We start from the raw sequence: 24,292 nt of genomic DNA on the forward strand, positions 1-24,292 counted from the left end.
TCTCTCTCTCCCTTCCCCTCTCTCTCTAAAAAATCAACAAAAAAATATATATATATTTTAAAAAAGGAGTTAGGCTCCTCTCAGGGGGTGGCAGACTCCAGGTTGATTAGGTTTTTACAGGTGATCATAGAAGTCTCCCTGGTCTGCATGTGAACCACGCCCCTTCCGGATGAACTTGACCTTTCCCAGGAAGCCAGGTTTTATTCCAAGGGGGCCGTTTTCCTGAGACTTGTTACTCTGAATGTTATTCTCAATTGCCCCTTCTGGAGGCTTGGTCCTTGCGGCCCCCAAGTGTTGCTGAAACGGTCTTCCATCAGGACAGGAGCACCCCGTCCTCTGGTAGGCAGGAAGCTTTTCCCTGTCCAGGAGGACTCCGGGCCAGCCACCTGGCCTGGCAGGGGCTCCGGCAGTGCCTGTTCAGTGCCCGGGTCTGAGCCAACAGCAAGGCCTCCCTGAACTCACACGCTGTCCCCAAGGAGGGGACTCCTGGACTTGCTGTTCACCTAGGCAGAGAGCCAGGGTCCAGGCTTCTTGGTGGAGCCCAGCCTGAGCTCAGCCCAGTGCTCTCTCTCTTCCTGAAAACTCTCCCTCCCTGCCTCTCCTCCTCCAAGTGTCTCAGTCTGACTCAACCTTTTCCTTCATGTTTCCTGCGACTCACCTTCCTCCTCCCAGGAACACCGTGTCTCAGGCATAGGTGAGCCTGTCCTGCGCTCGTCCTCTGACCCTCCTGTTAACTCTCGCTCTCTCAAGCCGGAAGAGCCCACAGCCAGCCCATCGCCTCCTCTGAAAAGGCAGGTAGGGCTCCTTCCAGTGGATGGGGTCTCGGTGAAGCCAGAGGGCACTTTGATTTAGAGGGGTGGGCTCAGTTGGCCCTCTGCACCCCCCAAGTGGGGCTGATTTTAGGTTCTTTGGGAAGGCAGATACAACATGCGGTCCCCACCCTAATAGGTAAGAATAACCTAATATGCAGCCTCTTGAAATACATGTCACTGGGCCTTCAGCCAGCCAGAGGCCTCAGCTGACTGACGTTGTGCTCTTGGTGCTCTGTTTGCTCGGGGAAAGCTGACCCACCCCATGGTCTGAGGGCTGTCTTGTCGGATGCCCGGCACACGCAGCTGTAGCTGCAGTCCACTTACATGGTCTGATCTGGAAGTTGGTGAAAAGGTGGCAGTGAGGTGCAATGGGCTTAGGTGGCCGGCTGGCGGCGCACATTGAAGGGACTGGGCTGGGCTGGGTGCAGGCTCCCCAGTGCCGGAGCAGACAGGGACCTGCTGGGAGCCCAGGGCGGCGGCAGGCAGCCGTGGACTGTGGCCTCTCCTGCTGGCGTCTCTGGGTTCGGGATTTGAACGGAATCACTGCTGCTGACCACAGCCTTCAAAGATGTCTGGGCAGCGTGAGAAATGTGCTGTCGCTTCCGGGCAGTGGAGGCTGAGGGGTCAATGTGGGCATAAAGCAGGGATTTTGTCTGAGTGTATATGAGTTACCTGAAGGGCAATTTATTTTTTCCATTAAAAAATGGGTACAGCCCTGGCTGGTTTGGCTCAGCAGTTAGAGCGTCAGCCCACAGACCAGAGAGACCCGGGTTCAGTTCCCGCTAAGGGCACGTACCTCGGTTGCAATTTGTCCCCGGCCCTGGTTGGGGTCATGTGGGTGGCAACCAATCGATGTGTCTCTCTCACATCGATGTTTCTTTCTCTCTCCCCCCCTCCCTCCCTCCGGCTCTATCTGGAATGTAAATATGTCCTCAGGGGAGGATTTAAAAAAATGGGTACATTAAAAAAAAAAAAATACACCAATATCTAGAGCCCATCTCAAGACCACTTAAGTGAGTGTCTCTGGAAGTGAGGCCCAGTCTTGGGTTGCATATTCAAGTGCCCTAGGTGATTTCAGTGTGTGTGTGTCCAGGATTGAGAACCAAGGTTGTACAGGTTTTGATTCAGTGGGTGTGGAGGGAAGCCCAACACCGATGTTAAGGAGGGTGTGAGATTTATATAATGTTATTAACCAATGTGACTGTAATAGACTTAACAAAAAAAGAAAATGTAAAAATAATTCAATAAAAGGAGATACCAGGAGATTCTGATGCAGGTGGTAGAATATCAACACCTGAGGTTAGTTTGGAATCTCTCAAGGTGCACCTGGTGTGTCCTTGGTCCCTGGGCGTGTGGGGAGTCCTCGTTGTTGGGGGCTATGAAAGGGCCACAGTAGGGAAGGAAGCTTGATTTCCCTTCTCTCCAGTTCTCCTCGGTCGTTGTGACGGGGCATGTGCTCCGAGAGATAAACCAAGTGTCTGCTGGTGGAGAGGGCCCGAGCCGGCCCTGGAGAGCCAGGGCCAAGTCCGACCTGGGCAGGCCCGAGAACCGTGCTGCCCTGCCTCCCGCCTGCCAGGGGGCGCTGGCCCTGTCCGGGGTGCTGCGGCGGCTGCAGCTAGTGGAGGAGAAGATTCTCCAGGTGAAAGCCTGCCCTCTGCCCTGCCTCTGCCCGGGTCTGGGTGCCTTCCGTCCCCTCTTCCCCCACCTGCCCAGGGCGGGTTTCTTCTCTCGCTGTTCCTGCCTGGTGCCCTGTCCTGTGTGTGGTGAGTGAGGCGAGCCTGGCTGACGGCCGTCCACACCCACCATCCCGGCCTCGCTCACTGTCTCCTTTCTGTCTCCTTTCTCGCCTCTGCTGCAGAAGAGGGCTCAGAACTTGGCCAACAGGGAATTTCACAAAAAGAACATTAAGGAGAAGGCGGCTCACCTTGCCTCCATGTTTGGACACGGGGATTTCCCGCAGGTAAACGGGCTTTCAGAGCCCCAGGAGCCCAGGCATTGAACATCCAGGGAGGTGGCTGTGAGTCCGTCTCTGGAGCTCCATTTCCTCCCTCCTCCTGCTTTTATAGCATGAGGCACGGTTCATTGTTCAAGCTGCTAAAGAATTCAAGGTGCTATCCAAAAAAGATGCAAATGAGACTATTCAAAATAAGTAGATAAGTCAGGACAAAGGGAAAACCAAGGCAGAAAAGTGAGCTCAGATCAGAGGCAGACTTGACTGAACAGAAACGTGGGCTGTTAGATCCCAGACAGCTGCTGAATAGGCTCTGAGCTTCCTAAGGGCCAACACAATGAGGGAAAGCTGGCAGGTTGCAAGAATTACATCACAGTGCCTTTAAGGTGAAAGCAAACCAGGTGCTCATGATGTTTTGGGGCAGTATGGAGAAATCTCCTCATGGCCTTGATCAGGGAGACACTGACAATGTCAACCATGTGATGCTTTCCCAAAAGGCTTCATGGAGCCAAGAAGCATGGCTTTGCCTTAGAATACAAAGCACAGCCCCCTGCTAGCCAGGTGCTTATTTAGAAACTTGCTGAAAAGAAGAGCGTGTGCTGGCAAGGAGATGAAAGAACTGATATGAGGTCCCACAGTGTGTGTATGTGTAAGGTGGTCTCTTGCAGCAAACCTGATCTCTAGAACATTCCTCCCCTGATGCTTTCACTCAGTCTCCTCCAGACCTGAGTCCTCTGCTACTCAGCAGAGTCACTGACATGGGAAGGAAGCTTTGCATTTATTTAGATCATTTGTAGGTGCAGGGAGGCTAGCACAGTTGTCTGCAGCTGCAGAGACCCCACAGTCACCCAGGATTCTCCTTTCCTAAGCTTGCACCTGCCACTTTATACCAAGCTCCAGCGTGAGGGCTTCAGGATTGGGCACTGGTGTCTGTGGCAGACATAGGCAGAAACAGGATAGACCTGCTCCAACTGTTACAGTGTGGCAAGGGAGTTGGAATAGTAGCAGAACATGGAGCCAGGAGCCAGGCAGTCCTGCTGCAAAGACAGAGGCCTCTGCTTTGTCCTGAGCTGCAGGCCTGGAAGCCTTTCCCCCTCCTCGGCTATGTAGGCGTGGGCTGCACCCAGGCGAGCACCACTGTGCCTTTCCCGGGGTACTCACAGTGTTCTCTGTTTCTGTTCTGTGCAGAACAAACTACTCTCTAAAGGCCTGTCTCCTACTCATCCTCCGTCCTCTTCCTCCTGCCTTCCATCTCCTGATCCAGCTGCTGCTTCCTCTCCATCGACTGCTGACTCTGTTTCTCCTGCCAGAAAGGTAGTTGTCCTGAACGTTAGCCCCCGACACCCTTTATGCTCCGAGACGTCCCCCTGCCCCGCCTGACTGCACAGGCGGACAGCTGGAGCCGGGTGGGCCGAGATGAAAACCCTAAGATACGTCACAACAGTCCCAGATCAGGTTTTGGTTCTGTGTGGACCCAGCAATGTAGCAGAACAGGCAGCAAAGACATCATCTGACACTTATCCGTCCAGCAAGCATTAGCTGGACACCCACCATATGCCAACCACTGTGCCAGGTGCTGAGGAACGAAGGAGGAGGGTGGTAGGGTTCTCTTACTACCGTGTAGATGGCAAATGGAACATTAGAATAGAAATAACTTTCTACCATGTGACATCTCCGATACTGGGCTGTTTTTGACCTAAAAAAACCCCAGCAGTTTCACATGGTGAACCTAATGCAATACTGTCCATTCATTCTATGAGAGGTGTAAAAGGCAAGGCTGTAGGAACCCAGAGGGGAGAAGCCTGGAAGGAGTCACAGAGGCGGGAACGTGGGGGCTGAGAGAGGAAGGTCATGCGGGAGGATTTACGGGAGACAGGTGGAGGGTGAAGGTACTTTAGAAAGCACCCGGCGTGTGCACAGGAAGGCACACAGGACGTGCATGCACGGAAGGTCAGAATTCTGGTGTGACTGGGACTTGGGGATAGAAGTATTCTTGGGGGTGCAAAGAAGTGAGCCCATTCCTTTCATGTCAAGGATTGTCATCGTATCCTCTCACGGAGAGTCACGGAAGGCTCTTCTCTGTGTTCTAGAAGGATGACTTCGGTAGCAGTGCGGAGGTTGGCTTGGAGGGAGGCAGGGAAGAGGTGGGCACCTAACTCTGTTTATGTTGATAATGAAATGCACCATGAGCAACGATTCCATTTGCGTTCTGGGGCACTTTTCATGTTTTTTCTTGCCCTCCTGTTACCTGATATTTGGAGAACACTGCCAGGCTGGGAGGGAGGGGCAGCCTCTGAAGAAGCTTGGCCCCTGGAGTGGAGGAGCCTGGAAATGGACGTGAAGCCCACTTCTCCAGCTGTGGCACAGGGGAGTCTCCTCCCCACAGACTGTGCTCCTCGCAGTCTGTCTAGCTGCCAGCTGGGCAGCTCGGTGGGCAGTGCTGAGGGCTCCCCGGCAGAGTTACTGCTCATCGGCTTCCAAGCTGCTAAGCTGGTGCACAAACCAGCTCCCTGCTGCCGCACTCGTGGGAAAGGGGGAGTTGCTACCTTGTGTGGAATTGAGGGTTCCAACCCCTTTGACCCCCACCACTCTGGGAAGAGGGGTGAAGGTAGGGTCTCCAAGAAAGGAGCAAGGACTCCTATCAGCCCTGCCTCCTCCAAGTTCTTCAATGTGGTGTGACGCATCCTGGAAGGGCAGCAGGAGCTAGCGTGGAGAACAGCCTTCAGTCAGCGGTTTGACCTCAGCCCCCTGACCTGTCTGGGCCTCCATTCTGTCCTCAACACGAGAAGGATCCCTGGCCCACATGATCGTGAGCTGTACAGGTGGAGACTGGCGTTTCTGCCGTCACCTTCACTGGAAGGCTTCCGAGTAGCCTTCTTGCCCTTCCCTGGGGAGGACTTCCTGCTGAGGAAAAAGGCTATTGTCACCCTGGACAGAGTGATAAAGGTGAGGGCACTTGGGTACAGACAGGCAGTGGCTCATGCCCTAGCTGGGCAGTCTGCCCACACCTTGCTTGTCTCTGGCCCAGCCCCTCTTGCACCTGCTTTTCTTCTGACCTCAGGATGCCCTGGTCAGGGCCCTGTCAGGGTCGAGGGCAGAGCCGTCACACACGTCTACCAGCCACACTTCCCAACACTCCCTGACGTGGTTTCCAGTAGGTGTTCTTCCTCTAGGAGGCAGCCAAAGGCAGCCTGCCTACGTGCACGTGGGCCCCGGCGGGGGGGGTGGGGGGGGGCACACTTCCTGTGAGTGGCGTACCTCTTGTCACAGCCTCGTGGCGTCACCCCAGGAGGTCCAGGCTGCTGCTTCTCCAATGGGCTCTTCCAGCAGCTCTAAACCACTGGCACGCAGTAAGCCAACGAGTGAAGGTTCATTCATTTGGCACATCAGTTGAATGACAGCTTGGTGTCAGGCATTTTGGGCATCAGTGAGCAGGAGTTATGTTCTGCCCTGATGAGGCCTCCTCGCAGGGGGAAATAGCCAACAATAATATGATATAGAAGCCAGTTATGTGGTATGTCAGAAGACACGATGATACTTCCTGTGGAAAGTGAGCCGGAAGCCGTTTCAGTGGGTGACGGGAGGTTCTTCCTGGGAAAGTGCTAAGTGAGCAGGAGCCTCCAAGGAGGAAGCGAAGACCCAGGCAGGAGACTGGGGGCGGGGCTCCGACCCTAGCCCGCTGTTCTCTCCTCTGGGCCACGGAGGCCAGGCGTGGATGGAGGCCTCCTCCGAAGGAGCAGCCAGAGGCTGTGTCCACGGAGCCCCGCAGGGAAGGCTGCACCGAGGGTGGACTTCGGGATGGCCAACCCCAGGTGCCCTGGCCACCTCCTCTACAGCTTTGTTTCTTATTTCTCCCAGGTGCGCTTGAACAGTGGCCCCTGTTTTTTCTTATCCCATCTCCTAAGCCAACCTTGGCCATCAAACGATGGTGTGATAGGACCACTTCAATAGCTTCCACCTGCTGTGCCTTTCACCGTGCGGCTGGGAATGATCCGGGGGCTCTTAGAAAGGGCCGCCTGGGACCCTGGGCAAGTCACTTACCCTCTCTGTGCTTTAGTTCCCCCATTTGTGAAGAGGGCCCAGGTCGGGCCTGACACCCACAGGCCCCTCCAGAGCCCCCCGGGAAGCCACTGCAGGCGCTCAGGGACGGAGTAGCGAGTTTCTGAGGGGATATCGCCAACAGCACTGCCACCCCTCCCCCCTCCCTGACCACCCCTCAGCTTTCACTCAGCCTGGGCTGTGCACCTGCAGAATCTGGCAGAGTGGTCTCCTCGAGAGGAGAATCGGCTGCCCCTTGAAGTAGGTGACAACCTGGGGACAAACAACCTCATTCAGTTGGTGGAGCTCAGGAAGCCTCCTTCCTGGAGGGAGCCGGGGGCCTGATGCTTCTTCCAGCAGATTAGGGGCTGCTCCCATTGCCCGTGACCCACGTTTGCCTCCACTCGGGAGCCTGAGAGGGTGCACTTGAACTGAGGCTACGTCCTTGGCAGGTAGCGTGTCGCTGCTTCTGCGCTAGAGACCCACGCTGCTATTCTGAGGACCCAGGGACAATCACCTCCTCGTGGGAACAGGCTTAGCAGACCTGCCAGGAGGAGCACATGTTACTTATGGGGACAAAAACCTGGGCCACCGACTCTACCTTCAGACTACACTTGCCTCCTCTCAGACTGAAGCTCTGCCTTAAATTTCAGGGTGATCCTGATGTTGTTTGTTTGTTTGTTTGTTTTTGTTTTTGGCCTGAACAGTTACAGAGAATCTTGAGGTCTTCTCATTGAGGGCCCAGATTCTTACCCCAGAGTCGTCTTTCAAGACCTTAGACTATGGGATCATGTCCAGTCTTATGTCCTCAGCACCACTGGACTCATTTATCCCATCAAACCAGCCACCTGCAGTGGTATCAGCCCCCTCTCATCCATTAGGTAACTTCCTTATTTAAGAAGGAAGGCCACTGTCCAGGCCAGTGTGACCCAGTTGGTGGGGCGTCGTCCCGGGCCAGCGCGATCCCCGGTCAGGGCATGTGCCCGGGTTGCGGGCTCCGTCCCCGTAGGGGGGCATGCAGGAGGCAGCTGATCAACGTTGAACTCTCACATTGATGTTTCACTCTCTCCCTTTCTCTCTTCCTAAACATCTATAAACTGTTCTTACAAGGAAGAAGGGAGGCCGCTGTCACGTGGCCTCTGCCATGGCTGTGAGCTGCGCCAGGGCTGGTGAGCTCTGTGGGAGCAAGATGCTGGCTGGGGGTCTGCACAGCTGAGCGGGAGGATGGCCTCATGGCTGGGGCCTGGGGCCGGCTCAGCCCTCCCGGTCAGGGAGCAGTGTGCACTGCAGAAGGAGCTTGCTCTGTCCTTGCCGGTGTTTGTTTTAAAACTAGATTCGCAGGGTTTGCTGTAGGGATTTGCATGTTAGCGGGAAGTGGGCAGTCTTAGTGGGCGTCTGCCTTTGTTCCATCTGATACAGGCTGGCTGCCTCCAACCTTATCGTCCTCTCTGCCCAGGGAGGAAGGTCAGCGGCTCTTTGGACGAGTCCTCTGAGCATTCTAGCCCGCGGATGCTCGTGTGCTGAGTGCCGGTGTGTCTCAGGGAGGCAGGGAGCTGGACTCACACTTGGAGTCAGAGCACCAGTTACCGTGTGACCTTGGGCGAGTGGGTGGTCCTCTCAGCACCTTCGTTGCCTAACCTGTAGTGTGGAGACGACAGCGGCTGCTCCTGAGTGTGACTGGAATAACCCAGTGACCGAGCCTGTGTCGAAAATGCCTGATGTGCCCAGTAAATGTGCTCTTTCCCCAGTGGAGGAGACTTCTAGAAGAAAGCTTGTTTACCTAGCTTGAGTCTCTCTTTCTCAGGGCAAAGAAGTCACCTTCAACTCTCCATTCCTGTCCTAGTCACCTGGGAACAGTGTGGCCACGGGGAGCTAGGGACTCCAGGAACCCCAGCCACGCCCGCTGTGAAGGGAGGTTATGAGACCCGCCTCACAGGCCAGAGGGTGGGATGCAGATGAGGAACAGCACGGTGCCTGCAGCAGGGGACACAGGCACAGATACGGGCTCCCACGGAGGGGGCGGTGCCACAGCCCCAAAGGCCTGCCCGTGCCCCAGCTCTGAGCAGTAATGTCCAGACCCCTTCAAACAAGGGGGCTTCAATCCTCACCCTCCCTTTCCCTGAGCCTGGGCATTTGGCTGAGGACTCAGGTCTACCAGCCTGTTCTCTGATGTTTCTCAGGCAGGACCCCTTGGTGACGAGTGTCCTTGCCCCAGCAGGCTCAGGAGATGGCCTCTGGCCCTGCCTGTGGAAACCCCCTTCTTGTGAGCCCCCAGCTCTGAGGCCCAGATGCTTAACTCTCACGCCGCCTGACCGTGTGGGCTTTATGATGCTCACCGCAGGCCGGGTGGCCCCAGGTGGCCCCAGGTAGCCCAGCTCTGCAGAGAAGCACAGCCTGGCCACCTCGTACTCTTGGCTGAGTTCCAGGTTCAAGGGGGGATGTTGGCATTGACTAGACCCCAAAGGGCCCAGGATCCTGCGTCCTCCTTCCTCAGAGCATCTGCCCTGTGCCGGGGGTAGAGGTGAGCATCTGCCCTGCGCCGGGGGTAGAGGTGAGCATCTGCCCTGTGCCGGGGGTAGAGGTGAATAAGACAGGGTCGTGACATCAGGAAACACAAACCAGAGGGGAGAGGGGCTGGCTCAGAGCAGGGGAAGAAAGGCTCCGACAGAGACCGTCACATTCCGAGCTGGCAGTGATAGGGTTGCCGTGGGAAAGTCTTTCTGTGGGGGTCCAGCCACCTTCTACCGCCTCTGGCGGCGGTGCTCGGGACAGGAGTTATATCACCGAGTTAGAAGGTGGGTCGAGAAAAGCCAGCACCTCACCCTCGGTGGGCCCCCCTGTTCTTACCTGTGCAGAGGAGGAAACCCAAGCAACCAGGCCTTCTCCCGGCGAAGGCCGTCCAAGGAGGGAAACGTCCCAGAACGTGGACCCGTGAAGCTGCCTCAGCGCGGTGCCCCGGACTCCTTAGCTCTGCGCCACGCGCTCCCGGGAGCCCGAGCCGCGCGGCACAGCCCACATTCGTTGTTACCCTCTTGCAGCCCTGCAGGAGGTGGCGGTCGCCCGGTGTATAGAGGAGGAGGCTGAGGCCCGGAGGGAACTGGCGTGTGAGGGTCATCTAATAGAACGTGAGGTGATGGACCGGACTTGTTTAACCATGCCAGCATGCTCTCATCCGCTGAAAAACTCATTAGAATTTACAATGGAATAAAGGATGAGAAATAGCCCAGTTCCTTAATTTTACAAGAATATTGAAAGATACATGCTGTGCCCTGGCCAGTTTGGCTCAGCGGTTAGAGCGTCAGCCTGTGGACCAGAGAGTCCTGGGTTCAGTTCCCGCTAAGGGCACGTACCTCGGTTGCAGTTTGTCCCCAGCCCTGGTTGGGGTTTGTGTGGGTGGCAACTGGTCGATGTGTCTCTCTCACATCGATGTTTCTCTCTCTTCCTCCCTCTCTCCCTCCCGCTCTATCTGAAGATAAATGCAAAAATGTCCTCTGGTGAAAATTTAAAAATAAAAAAGGAAAAAAAAGGAAAGATACATGAAGGGTAATGGAAGCCAGTCCCATGTCCTCCAAAATTACCAGTTCTTAAAAAACTGGTGACAGGGACATGATCCTTTTTGGTCAGATCATCAGACTGCCCGAGTTTGTACCTGACAGACTTTCCCAGCCAAACCGTGAGCCCTCCCGAGGTACACGCGTGACTCGCTCTTCTATGTGTGAACCTCCTTTCTGAGAACCTCCAGCTCTGACTCTGAGGTCAGTACCAGGCTGAGTTTTCTGGAAGCTTCCCCATGAGTGGAGCATCTCTTTCTCTCTCTGGACCCCGAGAGCCCGGTGACTTCCCAGTCACTAGACCAGTGCTGCTGAACTGGCCGGCGGGCAGGTCCTGGTGGGGGACCCAGGGAGCACTCGTCACCCGCACAGCAGTGTGACATCGCCACACATCCAAGTGTGTGATCCCTATTCCTCCTAATTCATTTTTATTGTATCCAAATGTATCAGGCCACAAGGGATTAGAGATTTAAAAGGAAAAGCAAAACCTGGCCCTTCACACCGAAAGTTGGAGGAGCCTCGGCTAGCACAGGTCCGGCTGGTCACGTCCGTCCTCTCGTGGAGTCAGGAAGGTGTCCTGCTGTCAGGAAACAGTAACGGGAGCATCCTCTTTCACACTGGTCTTGGGGGTGGGCTTCATGGGCCCCCTCTCACCCTGTCAGACAAGTTCTCCATCACCTGGCCTCCTTGGGACCTCGCCAGGAAGTCCCCGCCCACCTCTTGGTATGGACTGGCAGAGATTCTGGGATGGTTTCCATGAGGCTGGGAAGGGCATGCAGAGACCCACTGCCGTTTTCCTTAGGATGCTTTCAATGCATCCTTCTTGAGAAAGCCGCTGTCACGGAGTGGGCTGTGCATGCACCTGGGAGAATGGAGCCTTTGGGGCCTGTACCACAGGCCAGGTGTGGTCTGCACCCCCGGCCAGGTGACTGGACAGTGCGGGTAGAACAGCCGAGCAGGCTCATGGCTGCACAGACCTGTGTTGGCGACACCCCAGCAACCTCACAGCCCTCCGCCTGCTTCCACGTTCGCTCCCTAAGTCATGGTTGTGTGGAAGCTTGGCCATTCAAAGTGCTGATTAGCTAAGTGATTGATGGGATCTCATTAGGGACTTGTAGCTAAAGCTCCGGAAAGTACAGTCTCAGTGTCTGCTAACTCGGGGAGGCCATCGGTGTACATGGGCATCACAGCATCACTGTCGTGCGTCTGGAGAAGCACCACGGAGCCATCCACACACGGGGCCAGTGGAGGTGGCCACGCGAGCCATGTGGCCAGGGAGGTCAACCTGACCTCTCCTCTCTATGTTGATGTAAACCCAGAAAGTTCTTAGAATGTTACAGCCCGTCTGAGGGCCACTGGGGGACGGAGCCTGGGCGAACAGCGGCACGCTGTCTCAGCTAGTGCACCTGAGCACTTCTTGAAGCAGGAGCCAAGTTTCTTGGCATTTGTGAAATCTTGAAAATTACAGACGGTGTGCTTGAAAGCAGAGTCCTAGTCTCTCCCAGGCTGGGCCAGCTAGGGTGCAGGGAGCTGAGGGAGGGGGAGTACCGGCCGGACAGCTGCCGCCCCTGGGGAGAGGCAGGCTGTGTAAAAAAGTCCGAGGAGGTCCCATCTGTCTGAGACATGGGATCAAGCGCCCGCAGCCACATTCTCTATTCCTGGAACCACAGTTCCCACCACACGTCCGGGAGGCAGGCACAGTTATCCCCATTTTATTAAACTTGAAAACAGCTCAGCAGCAGAGATGCGGGGTCTTCACCTCGCCCACTAAGCAGCAGCTGACAGCCCTCCAAGGGGGAGGGTCTCTGAAGGGAGGTGGCTGCAGTCCAGCTTGTCTGTGAGGTTTTGTTCCTCAGCTCTGTGTCTCCCTGGCTGGGCTTCTGTGCCTCACCGGCTTTTGGAGGCTCTGGTAACACAGGTGCAAACATGCCTTTTGGTGGTGACCAGGCCAAGCAGCCCAAGTAGTCCCAGCCGATGATGATGAGAGGTCGTGGGGAGCCCCTGGGTGGGGGTGGGGTAAAGAGACCGGAGTAGAGTCCTGGATCTCACGTGTATTGCTAAGTGGCCTTGAATGGATCCGTCCTCTCTCTGGCTTCATTCACCCCATCCGAGCACTGAGGAACTCCATGACTTCTGAAGGCTCTGCACCCCCGGTGGGTTAGTTATGTGAGTCACCAGGCTCAACAAGGGTCACAGGGATCCATTTCTGTCCTTCTCCCCATCTCTAGAGTGCCTGCTGCCTGCTCCTGGCTGGTTTTGCCTGTCGCAGGATGTCGGGTGCTGTTTGCATGGGGTGTGGAGCCCTCTCCCACATCCAGCCTGTCCTCGTTGTCCTTCTCGCTCTAACTGGCCTTATCTTTGTCTGTCTTCTCTACCTCTGCTCTTGGGTAGCTGACGGTAGGGAAAGTGTCCAGCGGAATAGGGGCTGCAGCCGAAGTCCTGGTCAATCTGTACATGAATGATCACAGACCCAAGGCCCAGGCTTCCTCTCCAGACCTGGTAAGAATGCACCCCCTGAGCTTTGCCCCTCAGACTCCGGCCCCAGCCTTCCCGGGAGAGCACACAGGACGCAGAGGGAGTGGCCTGGCCCTCTCCCATGGTGCCCCTTCTCCTGGACAAGAGGGGCCAAGAATGGGCTGGATCGGAGCCGAGTTAGAAGGAAGCTGCATTTCCTTGGAGACCGACCTCACCAATGACCTTGGGGGTTGTTTCACAAGGGAGAGCATCGTCCCTGAGTCTGGGAACTCGGTGAGAGGCCAGGCCCTCCCTTACCGTCAATGTTTAGTGTCCAAACTAAGTAGTCCTTTTGCATTAGACTGAGAATTCAGTAATGGAGAAACACCCCTTTTCTTTGGATTCTCCATTTCTCCAGTCGCGGATACTCACTGCCATCACCAGCGATTTGAGTGGACAATTCCTGTGGTTTCCTTTTGGCACATTCCCCGAGAGTCGCCCAGGTGCACCCCTGCCCTCGCCCACCTCCCCCTTCCATGCAGGAGTTTGCCTGACAGGTGGGCTGTGGGACACACCGCTCCCCTTTCAAGTTCTCTTGAATAGTTCCGATGCCGTAGGCTTCCCTGCCTGACATAATGACTGCAGGGGAGCAGGATGTACACAGGATGTGTACACCTGACAGCACTTAACCCCTGGACCGGTTCCTGGAGATGGTGTCACTGGACCGGCATGTCCGTGAGAGATGCCCACTCCGTTAGGCCAGGAGACATCACCCCACCCCGAACCAGGGCAGCCAGGCTCGGGGACAGCCAGCCCCTCCAGGCCCGCCCGGTGGCCACCTGCCTGGGCAGTTTGGGGGCTGTGTTGGGAGCATCTCTTCCCACTCCCACTCGGCTGCAGCACCTGTGGTGTCAGGAGCCATGACGTCCCCACGGTCAGGCGGGAGTTTCTGAAAGCCCGGGCCTCTCACCCAAAGACTCAGTGTAAGTCCTCACCGCCTGCTCTTCTCTCCCGATGCCTGTGCCTCCAGGAGACGATGCGAAAGGTGTACCCCCTGAGCCTCGGCGGCAGCGACACCTGCTACTTCTGCAGGAAGCGTGTGTACGTGATGGAGCGGCTGAGCGCCGAGGGCCACTTCTTCCATCGGGAGTGTTTCCGCTGCAGCGTCTGTGCCACCACCCTGCGCCTGGCCGCCTACGCCTTCGATGGCGACGAAGGTGACTGCCTTCCCCCGGGGATAGCACAGGTCTCTGCCCTGGCTCCTGTCCCTCTGGAGGCTCTGGAACACCCAACAATTCCAGGCAGTACAGTGTCATCAGGGAAGCCGGTCAGGGAGCCTGGCGCTCCTCTGGACAGAGGGAGGACCCTGTGGTGGGCAGGGGCTCCTGAGGGAAGAGGAAGCTGCCAGCCCCTGGTGGGCACTGGCCCTGAGGGGCACCTACTGAGTGCCACATGCTTTGTGTGTGTTTTCTCGGTCAGTCTCACCACCTGCCATCTCCCTGTGTGGTCAAGAAACATGTGCTCGCCCTGGCTGGTTTGGCTCAGCGGTTAGAGCATCAGCCTGCGGTCCACAGAGACCCAGGTTCGGTTCCCGCTAAGGGCATGTACCTTGGCTGCACTTTGTCCCCGGCCCTGGTTGGGTCATGTGGGTGGCGGCCACTCGATGTGTTCCTTTCACATCGATGTTTCTCTCTCTTCTTCTCTCTCCTTCCCGCTCTATCTGAGTGAAAAATGGAAAAATGTCCTCGGGTGAGGATAAAAAAAAAAAGAAACATGTGCTCAGCACCACACTACTTGTGCAGTAAGGATTCTGTAGGTGGCGGCACCTGAATGTTGTTATTTATAAAGTACGTATTAGAAAAATAACCGGAATAGCAGCATCCATTCTGATACGTGGCTCATCCAAGGTCATTGATGAAGGAATTGCACTCATTGGAACGAGGGATTATTTTTTTTTTTTTTTTTTATCCTCACCCGAGGACATTTTTCCATTTTTTGTTCAGGTAGAGTGGGAGGGAGAGAGAGGAACAGAGAGAGAGAGAAACATCGACGTGAAAGGGACACATCGAGTGACTGCCACCCGCACGACCGACCAGGGCCGGGGACAAACTGCAACCGAGGTACGTGCCCTTAGAGGGAACCGAACCCGGGTCTCTCTGGACCGCAGGCCGACGCTCTAACCACTGAGCCAAACCGGCCAGGGCGGAACGAGGGATTATTTTCTGATGTTCAGCCCTTGGTACTGGCCCTGTCAGATATAGCGAGAGGCAATAAGCACAGTGCCCGAGGTTCCGGGCCTTCAAACTCCGGTGCCAGGTTCAAATCTAGGCTGTCGCCCTTACTGGGTGTGTAACCTTGGGCTTGTGCCGTAACCTCCTGGCCCCTCCGTCTCCTCACCTGTAAAATCAGGGTGATAACAGTACTTAGCGTGAGGCTGTTGTGAGGGCTGATGAGTTAGTTCACCAGAGCGGTTAGAAGAGTCAGTGTCTGGTATATTGTGAGTCCTGCAAGAGTTTTTCCTATGTTATCGTTATTCCTGTCACTATTGTCAGTGAAGTAACAGTGAGCAAATAGGCTTTTCTGCAAAGCGCCCAAGGCCCTGGGCAGTGGCCAGTGGCCCCATGTGTGTTTGGCCTGGGCTTTTCCTCCCGATCTCTGTTCCCCTCTGTTTCTGGCCTTCCCCCCGCAGGGGTCCCAGAAAGGAGGAGCAGCTAGAAAGGGTGTTGCTGCTCATTTTGCTGCTTGACAACTGGTCTTGGGAAGAGACTTGGCCTCCGTTTAGTTTGGGGATTTGCTGGGGTCTCAGCCCCTCCCCAGGAGCCCCCTTCTGCAGCCTCGGAGGCAGCTCAGGGTCCTTGGCTCATCTCGGTGCCGCTGGAAGACAGGTGACCGAAACCCTGTCCCGAGTGCGAGCTGACCTGGGTTTGGTTTCACTACTGGTGTTTTCTGACCTAGATAGTGGCGGGAGCTTGTCTCAGGTCTCCTGTGGCTCTGGCTTCCAGGAGAAAAACCTGTGTGTGTGTGTGTGTGTGTCTTTTTACAGGCAAGTTTTTCTGCAAGCCTCATTTCATTCACTGTAAAAGCAACAGCCAGCAGCGAAAGCGACGGGCAGACTTGAAACAACAGAGAGAGGTGCGTCGAGCGGGAAAGTCTGGGGAAGCGGGGAAGGGCTCTGGGCAGGCCTCCACATTAGGACAGCACGTCTGGCCCTGGAAGGACTGAGGGTCACAGATGCAGAAGCGGACTCAACTCCCTGCCCGGGGTCCTTCTGCCTCAGTCTGTTCGGCCGGCCTCTGTGGTGTCCCAGCAGGGGCCAACTCCCAGGGGCGAGGCCGGGCTGGCCCCTCATGAGAAGCTCAGAAGAGCTTTCCCAGGTGCCAGGGATGGGCCGAGATGCTCAGCCATGCAAAAGTTACCGGTTGTCTCCCTGTGGTCCCCTGTGTCCTGTCTGCTGCACCCGACTCCCCCAAATGACCACAGGGCGCTATTTGTAAGGATGCCTGGTGTGGGGCCAACCTTTGCTGAGATTTCCAAGTCCTTTCCCCAGGCCCTTGGATGTCAGCAGTGATGAGCAGCGGGCTTGTCATAGCGCCCCCTCTGGCAGCCCTTAGCAAATACCTCCATGGCTTGATCAATCACCACCGCCAGCCAAGACCCACAACTTACAGCTTTTTTCTGATTACACAGTTAATATAGGCTCAATGTAGAGATATGGATAAATAGATTAAATATATAAAGAAGGAAAGTTAAATTACCTGTCATCACTCTATCCCGAGAAAACCATAATTTTGTAGCAAACATTTTCTTCCAGACTTCTTCCTGTGTGAATGTGTTTTCACCTAGCCAGACGCCTAGTGCTAGTTTTATCTTTCTATTTTTACAACACTCTATCAAGAACAGTTTCCCACGACATTAAAAATTCTTTAGGAGTGTAATTTTTGGTGCCTGTAAAAAATGGTCATTTATTTGTTTATTTGTTGTTGAAAATATTACAGATGTCCCCCTTTTTCCCCCCATTGACCCCCTCTTCCTGCTCTCACCCCACCTCCTAGTGTCCAAAAAGGGTCGGTACAGTAAGTTATTTAACAAGTCCCATATTGCTGAACGTTGATGTTGTTTACTATCTTTACCTTATAAATAGTTTTACAGTGAACATTTTTGTGTGTGCAAATGTATCCATATTTCACGTTCTCCACTTAGGGTAGATCATTAGAGATGGGATTGAAGTCACAGGACGTGTGTTCTAAAGGATTGGGAGCCCTGTGTTCAACCTGCCGCCGGGACAGCCATGCCCGCGCTCAGCCCCCGTTCAGCCTGCACGGGCACTGAGATACTTGGGGGCTGGTTCTGCCAAGTTCAGTTTTCACTGGCTCTGTGCGTCTGCTTTGTCGGAGGGGTCCTCTGTGAGAATCGTGGACTAACTCCCCTCCCTGCGATCTTTCTCAGGAGGAGGGGATGTGGAAGGCGCAGGAAGCCCCTCGGCGAGACCCTCCCGCGGAAAGCTCCTGTGCAGCCGCCGCCCTCGGCTCTCCGGCAGGCAGCCCCCCAGGTATCCCCACTTCCTCCTTTAGGACGGCGCTAAGCTGGCCTCTCAGGCTGCCCTGGGGCCTGCTTCACATTCCCCGGAGCCTGCTTAACTGGATTCGGGGACTCCTGCGCGCCCTCGGCCTGCATCTCAGGGACAATGCTTACAACTACTGCTACACGTATGAGCTCCTGAGCCTCGGGCTGCCCCTCCTGTGGGTGCTCTCCGAGGTCCTGGCTTCCATGTACCGGGAGTCCGAGGAGTCCCTGGAGAGCATCCGAGACTGGGTGCTCAGGTACTTCCCAGGCAAGCTCTACTGACGGGTGCTGCCCAGGGCCTCCGCACGTTCAGTGTAGATGGCACGCGTTGGCAGCGGCCCAGCGGTCTTTAACTCATTAGCTCAAACCAAAGAGTTGGCCCCCTGCACCTGCCTTGTCAGGGTGGCCGTCTGCTCCTAGTGCTGGCGCCAGCACGACATGAAGGATGTTTTTTATAGTTTGTATTTCTTTTATGCCAAAGCGAGCTGTATTTCTAGGTTTACATTTCAATATTTAACTTTTAATAATCTAAGAAAGCATTTTTTTTACCATGTGTGTCGAGTTTCCTAAACACGGGTTTGCCGTTTATACCCCGCATGACAAACCCCTTGTCTGCGTCCCTGCCTTCCACGTTGAGGACGGGCGCTCACGTGACAGAAGTGAGTGCGCCATCTCCTGGCCAGTGCCTTTCTTTACATGCCTGGGTGCCACTTGTCGAGGGGGCGATTGTTGGCAATGTGGGAGCATAATCATTTTAGAAGAACAGAGTAGAATTAAGCATTCAAAGCACATGGCAGTGTGTAGTTAGCTATTAAATGTCCTCTCTCGGGGACTGTTTTGCTCCCTTGTTTTGATGTAAAGTAGTGACTTCAAGTTTCCCCACTCCCCATACCAAATGATAGGCAAATGACACAGAACGGGGGGCATTCGAGCAGATTGCTACAAACAAGCATTTTTCCGCCCCGCTGACGAGCACCGCGGCCGGAGCCCGTTGGCACCCAGCCATGCAGAGCTCCGTCGGGCTGATGCCGCTGCTGAGGGGGAGCTGTGTCAGCCAGCGGCAAGGGCCAGGGGCTCGGGTCCCCAGCCCAGGCTGCAGTCAGGGCCAAGGCCACTCAGGGTCCTTAACAGTCAGGCTGAGGGAAGTCTGTGCTCCCTCATATCATGTCCTTTGAGACTGAGGGCATTTGTTAGCACCTCAGGGTGTTATTTTGGGGAAGCAAGGCCTACCGGTGAGCACTACTTGCGGACATGCTGGCCGCTTAGCCACTCAGTCGCTGTGCATATTTGGTCAGGACAGTCAGAAATCATTTATTTTCACACTGTCCTAGCAAACAAATGTTCAAGACCTCCAGGGGGAAGGTCACCTGTGTCTTGATTGGCAGGGAAGGCTGGGAGTGGAAGCTATTTATTGACCAATACAAAGAAATATGTCCTGTTAGGGGCAAAAACAAGCATTGGCCTACCTGCATCCTTCCTTCTGGGAATCTGGAGGAGGCCTGAGTTCCCCCCACTCCACTCTGCCCAGACACGCACAGCTGCTGCGCTGGCTGAACAATGAGAGGCTGACAGAAAGGTCAGTGTACCTAGAGTTGCTTGGCCGGAGACGGCACTACGCACTTACTGCCCTAGATAGAGATCTCCTCTGCCCCAGCAAGGCTGCAGTCTGGCGTGGGTTTGGAGCCAGAGCTCTTGAGATGACAAGTTTCTATAGGGTGAGAAGAAGGGGAAGGCATTTCTGCAGACACTTCCCTGAAGTCCTCGGGCAAAACAGAGGGATGGGTACCTCTGTCCTTGTGGGAACTGGCCTCAGTCTGATAACTTGCATTGTGTTTTCTCAAAATTGTGTTGGGGTTTCCATGTTCGGCCTGGTGGGAGGAGCCCTTGATTCATTTCATGTTTGATCCCAGAAAGTAAATGCCCCAGGTCATGATGTGAACACAGGCCGTGTCCCTGTTATCCTCCGCTCAGGGCAGGCTGAGATGCTCTGTGGAATGTTCCACGGAGCCACAGTTAGCATCTCGGACAATGTCGTTTATGGACATAAAGAGATTGGTGTGAATTACTCTGGGGAGACAGGGTGTGCCTGTCAGAAGCCTGAGATGTTTGTATGTTCTGAGACTTTGAACCTTCCTGGTGGGCAGCACCAAACACACAGAGGATCCCGGGGAGCAGGGGTGGGGCACTGCTCAGCCTCCACGTTGGATTCAAGAGTGACTGTGAGACACTCGAGTCGAGCGGACACTGGGGGCGGGGTCCCGAGGGCGCATGGAGCTGAGTGGAGGGCCGTGGAGTGTGGCAGATGCAAACCACACACGCCCACTCTGGTAGCTAAGGGGCTGCTCACGACCAGAAAGGTTCATCGGTCTTAAGCAAGCAGTGACTTGTTTGGGGACGTTTACCCCCTTTTAATGATTGCCTTGTTTTCAATTCCCATGTCTTCTCTTGTTGTTGGCCGAGGTCCTTTTTCCTCCCCCAAACTAAATTCTCTTTTCTGTCTCTCTCTTTCCAACCTTACACTGTGGCCATCAGTTCATTTCAGCCTTCCAGTGCTACACCCACTTCTTGGCTGACACACTCTGCTCTGAGGTGACTGGTTTTCTTGCCGATTTTCAGAGATGGGACTAACCCCCGAGCCGCTTTCCGCACCCCCCTCCCCGCCGTGGTATTGGTTGTGCTAACTGTGAGTGTCTTGCGTACTAACAGACTCCTTTGGTGGCGGGGTGGGGGACCAGCGTGGGGTGGTGCTCAGCCGGAAAGCTGTTTCCGATTCCACGTACCTCTGGGCCGGCAGCCAGCCCACAGCAGGTGCATGCCCCCTGCCCCCGCTCCCGTGGCCTGCGCGCATGCTTTTCCAGTTGCACTTGAAGCCGCTTACCTTCTGGGAGGGTTACCGGACTGTGAGGCAGTACCACAGGGGGCTCTGTCCCCTTTGAAAAGAAAGCCTTTTTCTAGGAGCCTCTGAAAAAGCCTATGCATACGAGTGTCTTCGTACATTGGCTCTACTATAAAGATTATTAATGTCATTGATCAAAACCAGAGGCGACTCTTTGGAGGGATTAAAAAAAATACCCCCCAGGCTGCATCACCAGCTCGGTCCATGCTCTGAACTGTGAACATGTCATCACAATTTTCCTAGCAACTCCTTCCCCTGCTGCAGCCTATGCCATAGACCCACAGGTTTCGCCGAGGCTCTTCTTAGTGTTCTCTTGGCTCACGAAGCCTCGGGTGAGGCAGCAGCCTCAACTAGAGCAGTCATGTCACAGGCCAGCAATGGCTTTGGGAATGAGTCAGTTCATCCCCACTCCTGGAGCGGCCAATTTCAATACCCCCATGGCTCTGCTCCAAGCACACCTTCCCTGCTGACTCATTACCTGGAGCAGCAGGATATTCAAAGGGCTTTTAAAGAGAAACACCTCGCCAAGAACAGCGGCACTACCGTAGGCCAGGCCTCACAGTTCAGGCTGCAGTGGGTCTGTCCTGCATGCGGCCCAGAGCCCCGCTGACCTCTGGGCCTGGCTGCACGGCCCCGCATGCTGCATCACTCACCGCATCGGTGCAGATCCTAGCCAGGGCGAAGTCATTGCTCTTGTCTTATCTTCTCTTACAGAGTCTCCCTTCCTTTATAGAATGTCAACCAAAGAGTGCCCTCCTCCCCCTCAGTCTCCTCTTTAGCTAGCCCCCCCCCCATCTCATCGCAATGCATGTTTGTGACCTTTAGCAATCATTTACAGTGCCACATGGAACCCTGTATTTTGCACACAGCAAACAATGTTTAGCTTTATTTATGGTATTTGATGCTGTAAATGAAAATAAATATGGTTCTTTATAAAGCTCATTGTTTCCTCTCTTCTTTGCATTGGAAGCTGCTCAGACCTGAAACCCAGGCGTTAGTTTAGGGGCCAGTCTTCCCTAAACTGCTGGCGGGACCTGCACTCGTGGTGACGTGGGATTCTCTGGGGCTGCGCTGGGCACTCTGAACGTAAATATTACCCGAGGGTAATATTTGGAAAAAGTCCCCAATGCTCCTGGGCCAGGCTTTGGGATCTCTCTCTTGAAAACTCATGGTACTTTCTGCTCTCAATGCTGGGCGTAGCCGGTAGGGTCCGTGTCCCCTCAGCCAGGAGGGGCAGGCTGTCTTCACAGCTGCTGGCACATTGCCGCAGACGCCAGGCCATGGACCTGCAGGAGCGCTTTACTGAGGAGCTGTATACTCATCTAGGTTCCTACATAGCAGAGGTTGCTCTTGGAAGTGTTATGCTGGTTCAGCGGAGTGATGGGTGAAAGGCCAGGAGGAAGCACCGGGCATCGGTTTCCGGACAGCAGTGAACAAGGCAGGTGTGCTCATCCAGACGAAGAGCCTTCTGTGACCCTAGGAGACCTGTCCTGCCCCCAAAGACTCAGTGACTCGGGGTCTTAGGCTGCGAGGCTCTGCTCACAGGGAAATTCCGAGGACAGCTCCGTGACAGGCCCTGGTACCATCTAGGCTGTCCTTAAAGGGAGGGTTTGGAGTCCCACTTGCCTTTGGAAGTCTGGTCCTCAGCGCCCCCTGGGCGGGGATGCCTCCCTTGCCAGGCTGAGTGTAGCTGAGCTGCTGACACTGGCGTTAAAAACTCATCTGTGAACTTCACGAGGGCCCTTTGACCTCCAAAGGGGGGTTTCTGGGGGCCCTGGGCCTCTCAGCCCAGCTGCAGACACCTGCCTTCAGAGCTGCCTGGGGTTATGACCAACGTGAGATCCCCTTTCCTCCCATGAAAGAAAGGTGTTAGGGACTGAAGTCAGGAGCTGGGTTGGGCAAGTCACTCAGTCCTTTATTCATTTATCTGGTCAAGTATTTGTTGACTGCCTAGCATGCTCCAGGCGTCCTCTAGGCCCTAGCAACGTAGCAGCGAACCACACAGAGTCCCAACCTCCCCCGCATCTCGGAACGTATGTGTCTGGTACTGTATACTAGACTTGGTTTGTTTCGTGCATTTTTACATGCACTCCTTCGTTTACTCAGCTAATACTGAGCATCTGCGGTGAGCTGGGAATGTAGCAGGAAATGCAGCTGACCAGGTCCTCACTCTCGGAGCACATAGTTTGGCATATATATATATATATTATTATTAATCTTCACCTGAGGATATTTTTCTGTTGATTTTTAGATAGAGTGCAAGAGAGGGAGGAAGAGAGGGAGAGAGAGATACACACATCAATTGGTTGCCTCCCCAATGACCCTGACCTGGGCTGCGGATCTAACCTGCAACCGAGGTACATGCCCCTGACCGGGAATCAAACCCACAACACTTTGGTCCATGGGCTGACACTCAAATTGCTGAGCCAAACCATCCAGGGCTTGGCTTTGATATTGTTATTTGATGTTGGGTTAAAGCACCATTTTCCAAAGTGGGCAGTGCAACACTAGCTCCAAGAAGTGCTTTGTGAATAAAGGGCTCCATGGGCACAAAGTTAGAGAAATGTTGATTGGTCACGCCAGTCCTCCCTCACCCGCAGATTTATTAGCACGTCCAAGTCTCCGAGGGTTCCCCAGGAGAGCAGCTTATGTAGCGTAGTTCAGGTGGGCACACCTATCTAAGTAGTGTTTTTGCTTGGGGGAGTTTTTGTTTTGCATGTTACATTTTACATAAGTGCTTAGTAGAGTATTCTTTATCCCTGAAACATTAAAGACTTAAAATTAAAACTGTAAAATAATAGATCTGAATGTTGATTAGATCTCGGGGTGGTAACTCTCTAAACTTTGAAACCTCGGGCAGAAAAAGTGACATAGGAAAAACATGACATAAATCGGAATGTCCATTTTTAAAACTCAGGATATAACAATAAAAATAAAAATGTTTAATAGGGCCGTCAGAAGGAGAAGAGAGTCTGAATTAGATGTGATTACAGAAGTGCACTGGCACAGCATTTAAAACGTTCGTGCAAAGCACCTGGCACAGTTGTCATTGATCAGTTAATATTTGCTGATTAAAAACCCAGTGATAGCCCTGGCCGGTTTGGCTCAGCGGTTAGAGTGTCGGCCTGTGGTCCGGAGAGACCCGGGTTCGGTTCCCACTAAGGGCACGCACCTCTGTTGCAGTTTGTCCCCGGCCCTGGTTGGATCATGCGGGTGGCAGCCATTTGATGTGTCCCTTTCACTTCGATGTTTCTCTCTCTCTCTCCCCCTCCCACTCTGTCTGAACAAAAAGTGGAAAAATGTCCTCAGGTAAGGATTAAAAAAAAACAAAAAACAGTGATAAATGGGCAAAGACCATGCATTGACAGCTCATGCTCAAGCAAATTAAAAAGTAAATGCTAAAAAGAAAAAGCAAGTATTTACAAGAAGAATGTGAACAGATTATGCTTTACCCGTTGAACTGGTAAAGAAAAAAAATAGATTTTAAAAGAAAAAAAATGTATGAACTTAGCAACTAGATTGAGGACAAGTACATGAGGACAGTCCCTTCTGGAAAGCAATATGGCAACAATTATGCGATCCATCAGAGGCCTCTGACCTTGGCCCGGAACCCCGCCCAGGGGACTGGGCCTCAGGAAAGAATCCGCAGAAGAAGCAGATCTCCGTGCAGCCAGAATAGTAAGTGGCGTGAGGGGGTCGAGCAGAGTGGGTGGGCTGTTCTCCTTTATTGCTGCGAACTCACTCATGTTCACAGCTTTTTCTTTTTTTTTTTTTTATCCTCACCCGAGGATATTTTTCCATTTTTTGTACAGATAGAGTGGGAGGGAGAGAGAGGAAGGGAGAGAGAGTGAGAAACATCGATGTGAAAGGGACACATCGAGTGGCTGCCACCCGCACGACCAACCAGGGCCGGGGACAAACTGCAACCGAAGTACATGCCCTTAGCGGGAACCGAACCCGGGTCTCTCCGGACCACAGGCCGACGCTCTAACCACTGAGCCAAACTGGCCAGGGCACACAGCTTTTT

The 24,292-nt window shown here is 54.3% G+C and overlaps 1 protein-coding gene across 5 annotated transcripts in view; it reads left to right on the forward strand.

Annotated features, from left to right (window-relative positions):
* MICAL2 (microtubule associated monooxygenase, calponin and LIM domain containing 2) overlaps positions 1 to 24,292 on the forward strand; it is a 199,070-nt gene that overhangs the window by 116,653 nt on the left and 58,125 nt on the right. Inside the window, exons 18-25 of one of the 5 annotated variants that reach the window (XM_036258877.1) lie at positions 673 to 795; positions 2,239 to 2,451; positions 2,671 to 2,772; positions 3,952 to 4,077; positions 12,744 to 12,851; positions 13,837 to 14,023; positions 15,850 to 15,938; positions 17,253 to 17,355. In XM_036258877.1, the coding sequence (XP_036114770.1) occupies positions 673 to 795; positions 2,239 to 2,451; positions 2,671 to 2,772; positions 3,952 to 4,077; positions 12,744 to 12,851; positions 13,837 to 14,023; positions 15,850 to 15,938; positions 17,253 to 17,355 (1,051 nt within the window). Of the gene's footprint in view, positions 1 to 672; positions 796 to 2,238; positions 2,452 to 2,670; positions 2,773 to 3,951; positions 4,078 to 12,743; positions 12,852 to 13,836; positions 14,024 to 15,849; positions 15,939 to 17,252; positions 18,410 to 24,292 lie in introns of those variants that run through there. The other 4 variants (XM_036258873.1, XM_036258874.1, XM_036258875.1 and 1 more) reach the window with 4 other exon arrangements.

Source organism: Molossus molossus, unplaced genomic scaffold (assembly GCF_014108415.1).
Source record: "Molossus molossus isolate mMolMol1 unplaced genomic scaffold, mMolMol1.p scaffold_m16_p_13, whole genome shotgun sequence".
NCBI lineage: Eukaryota > Metazoa > Chordata > Mammalia > Chiroptera > Molossidae > Molossus > Molossus molossus.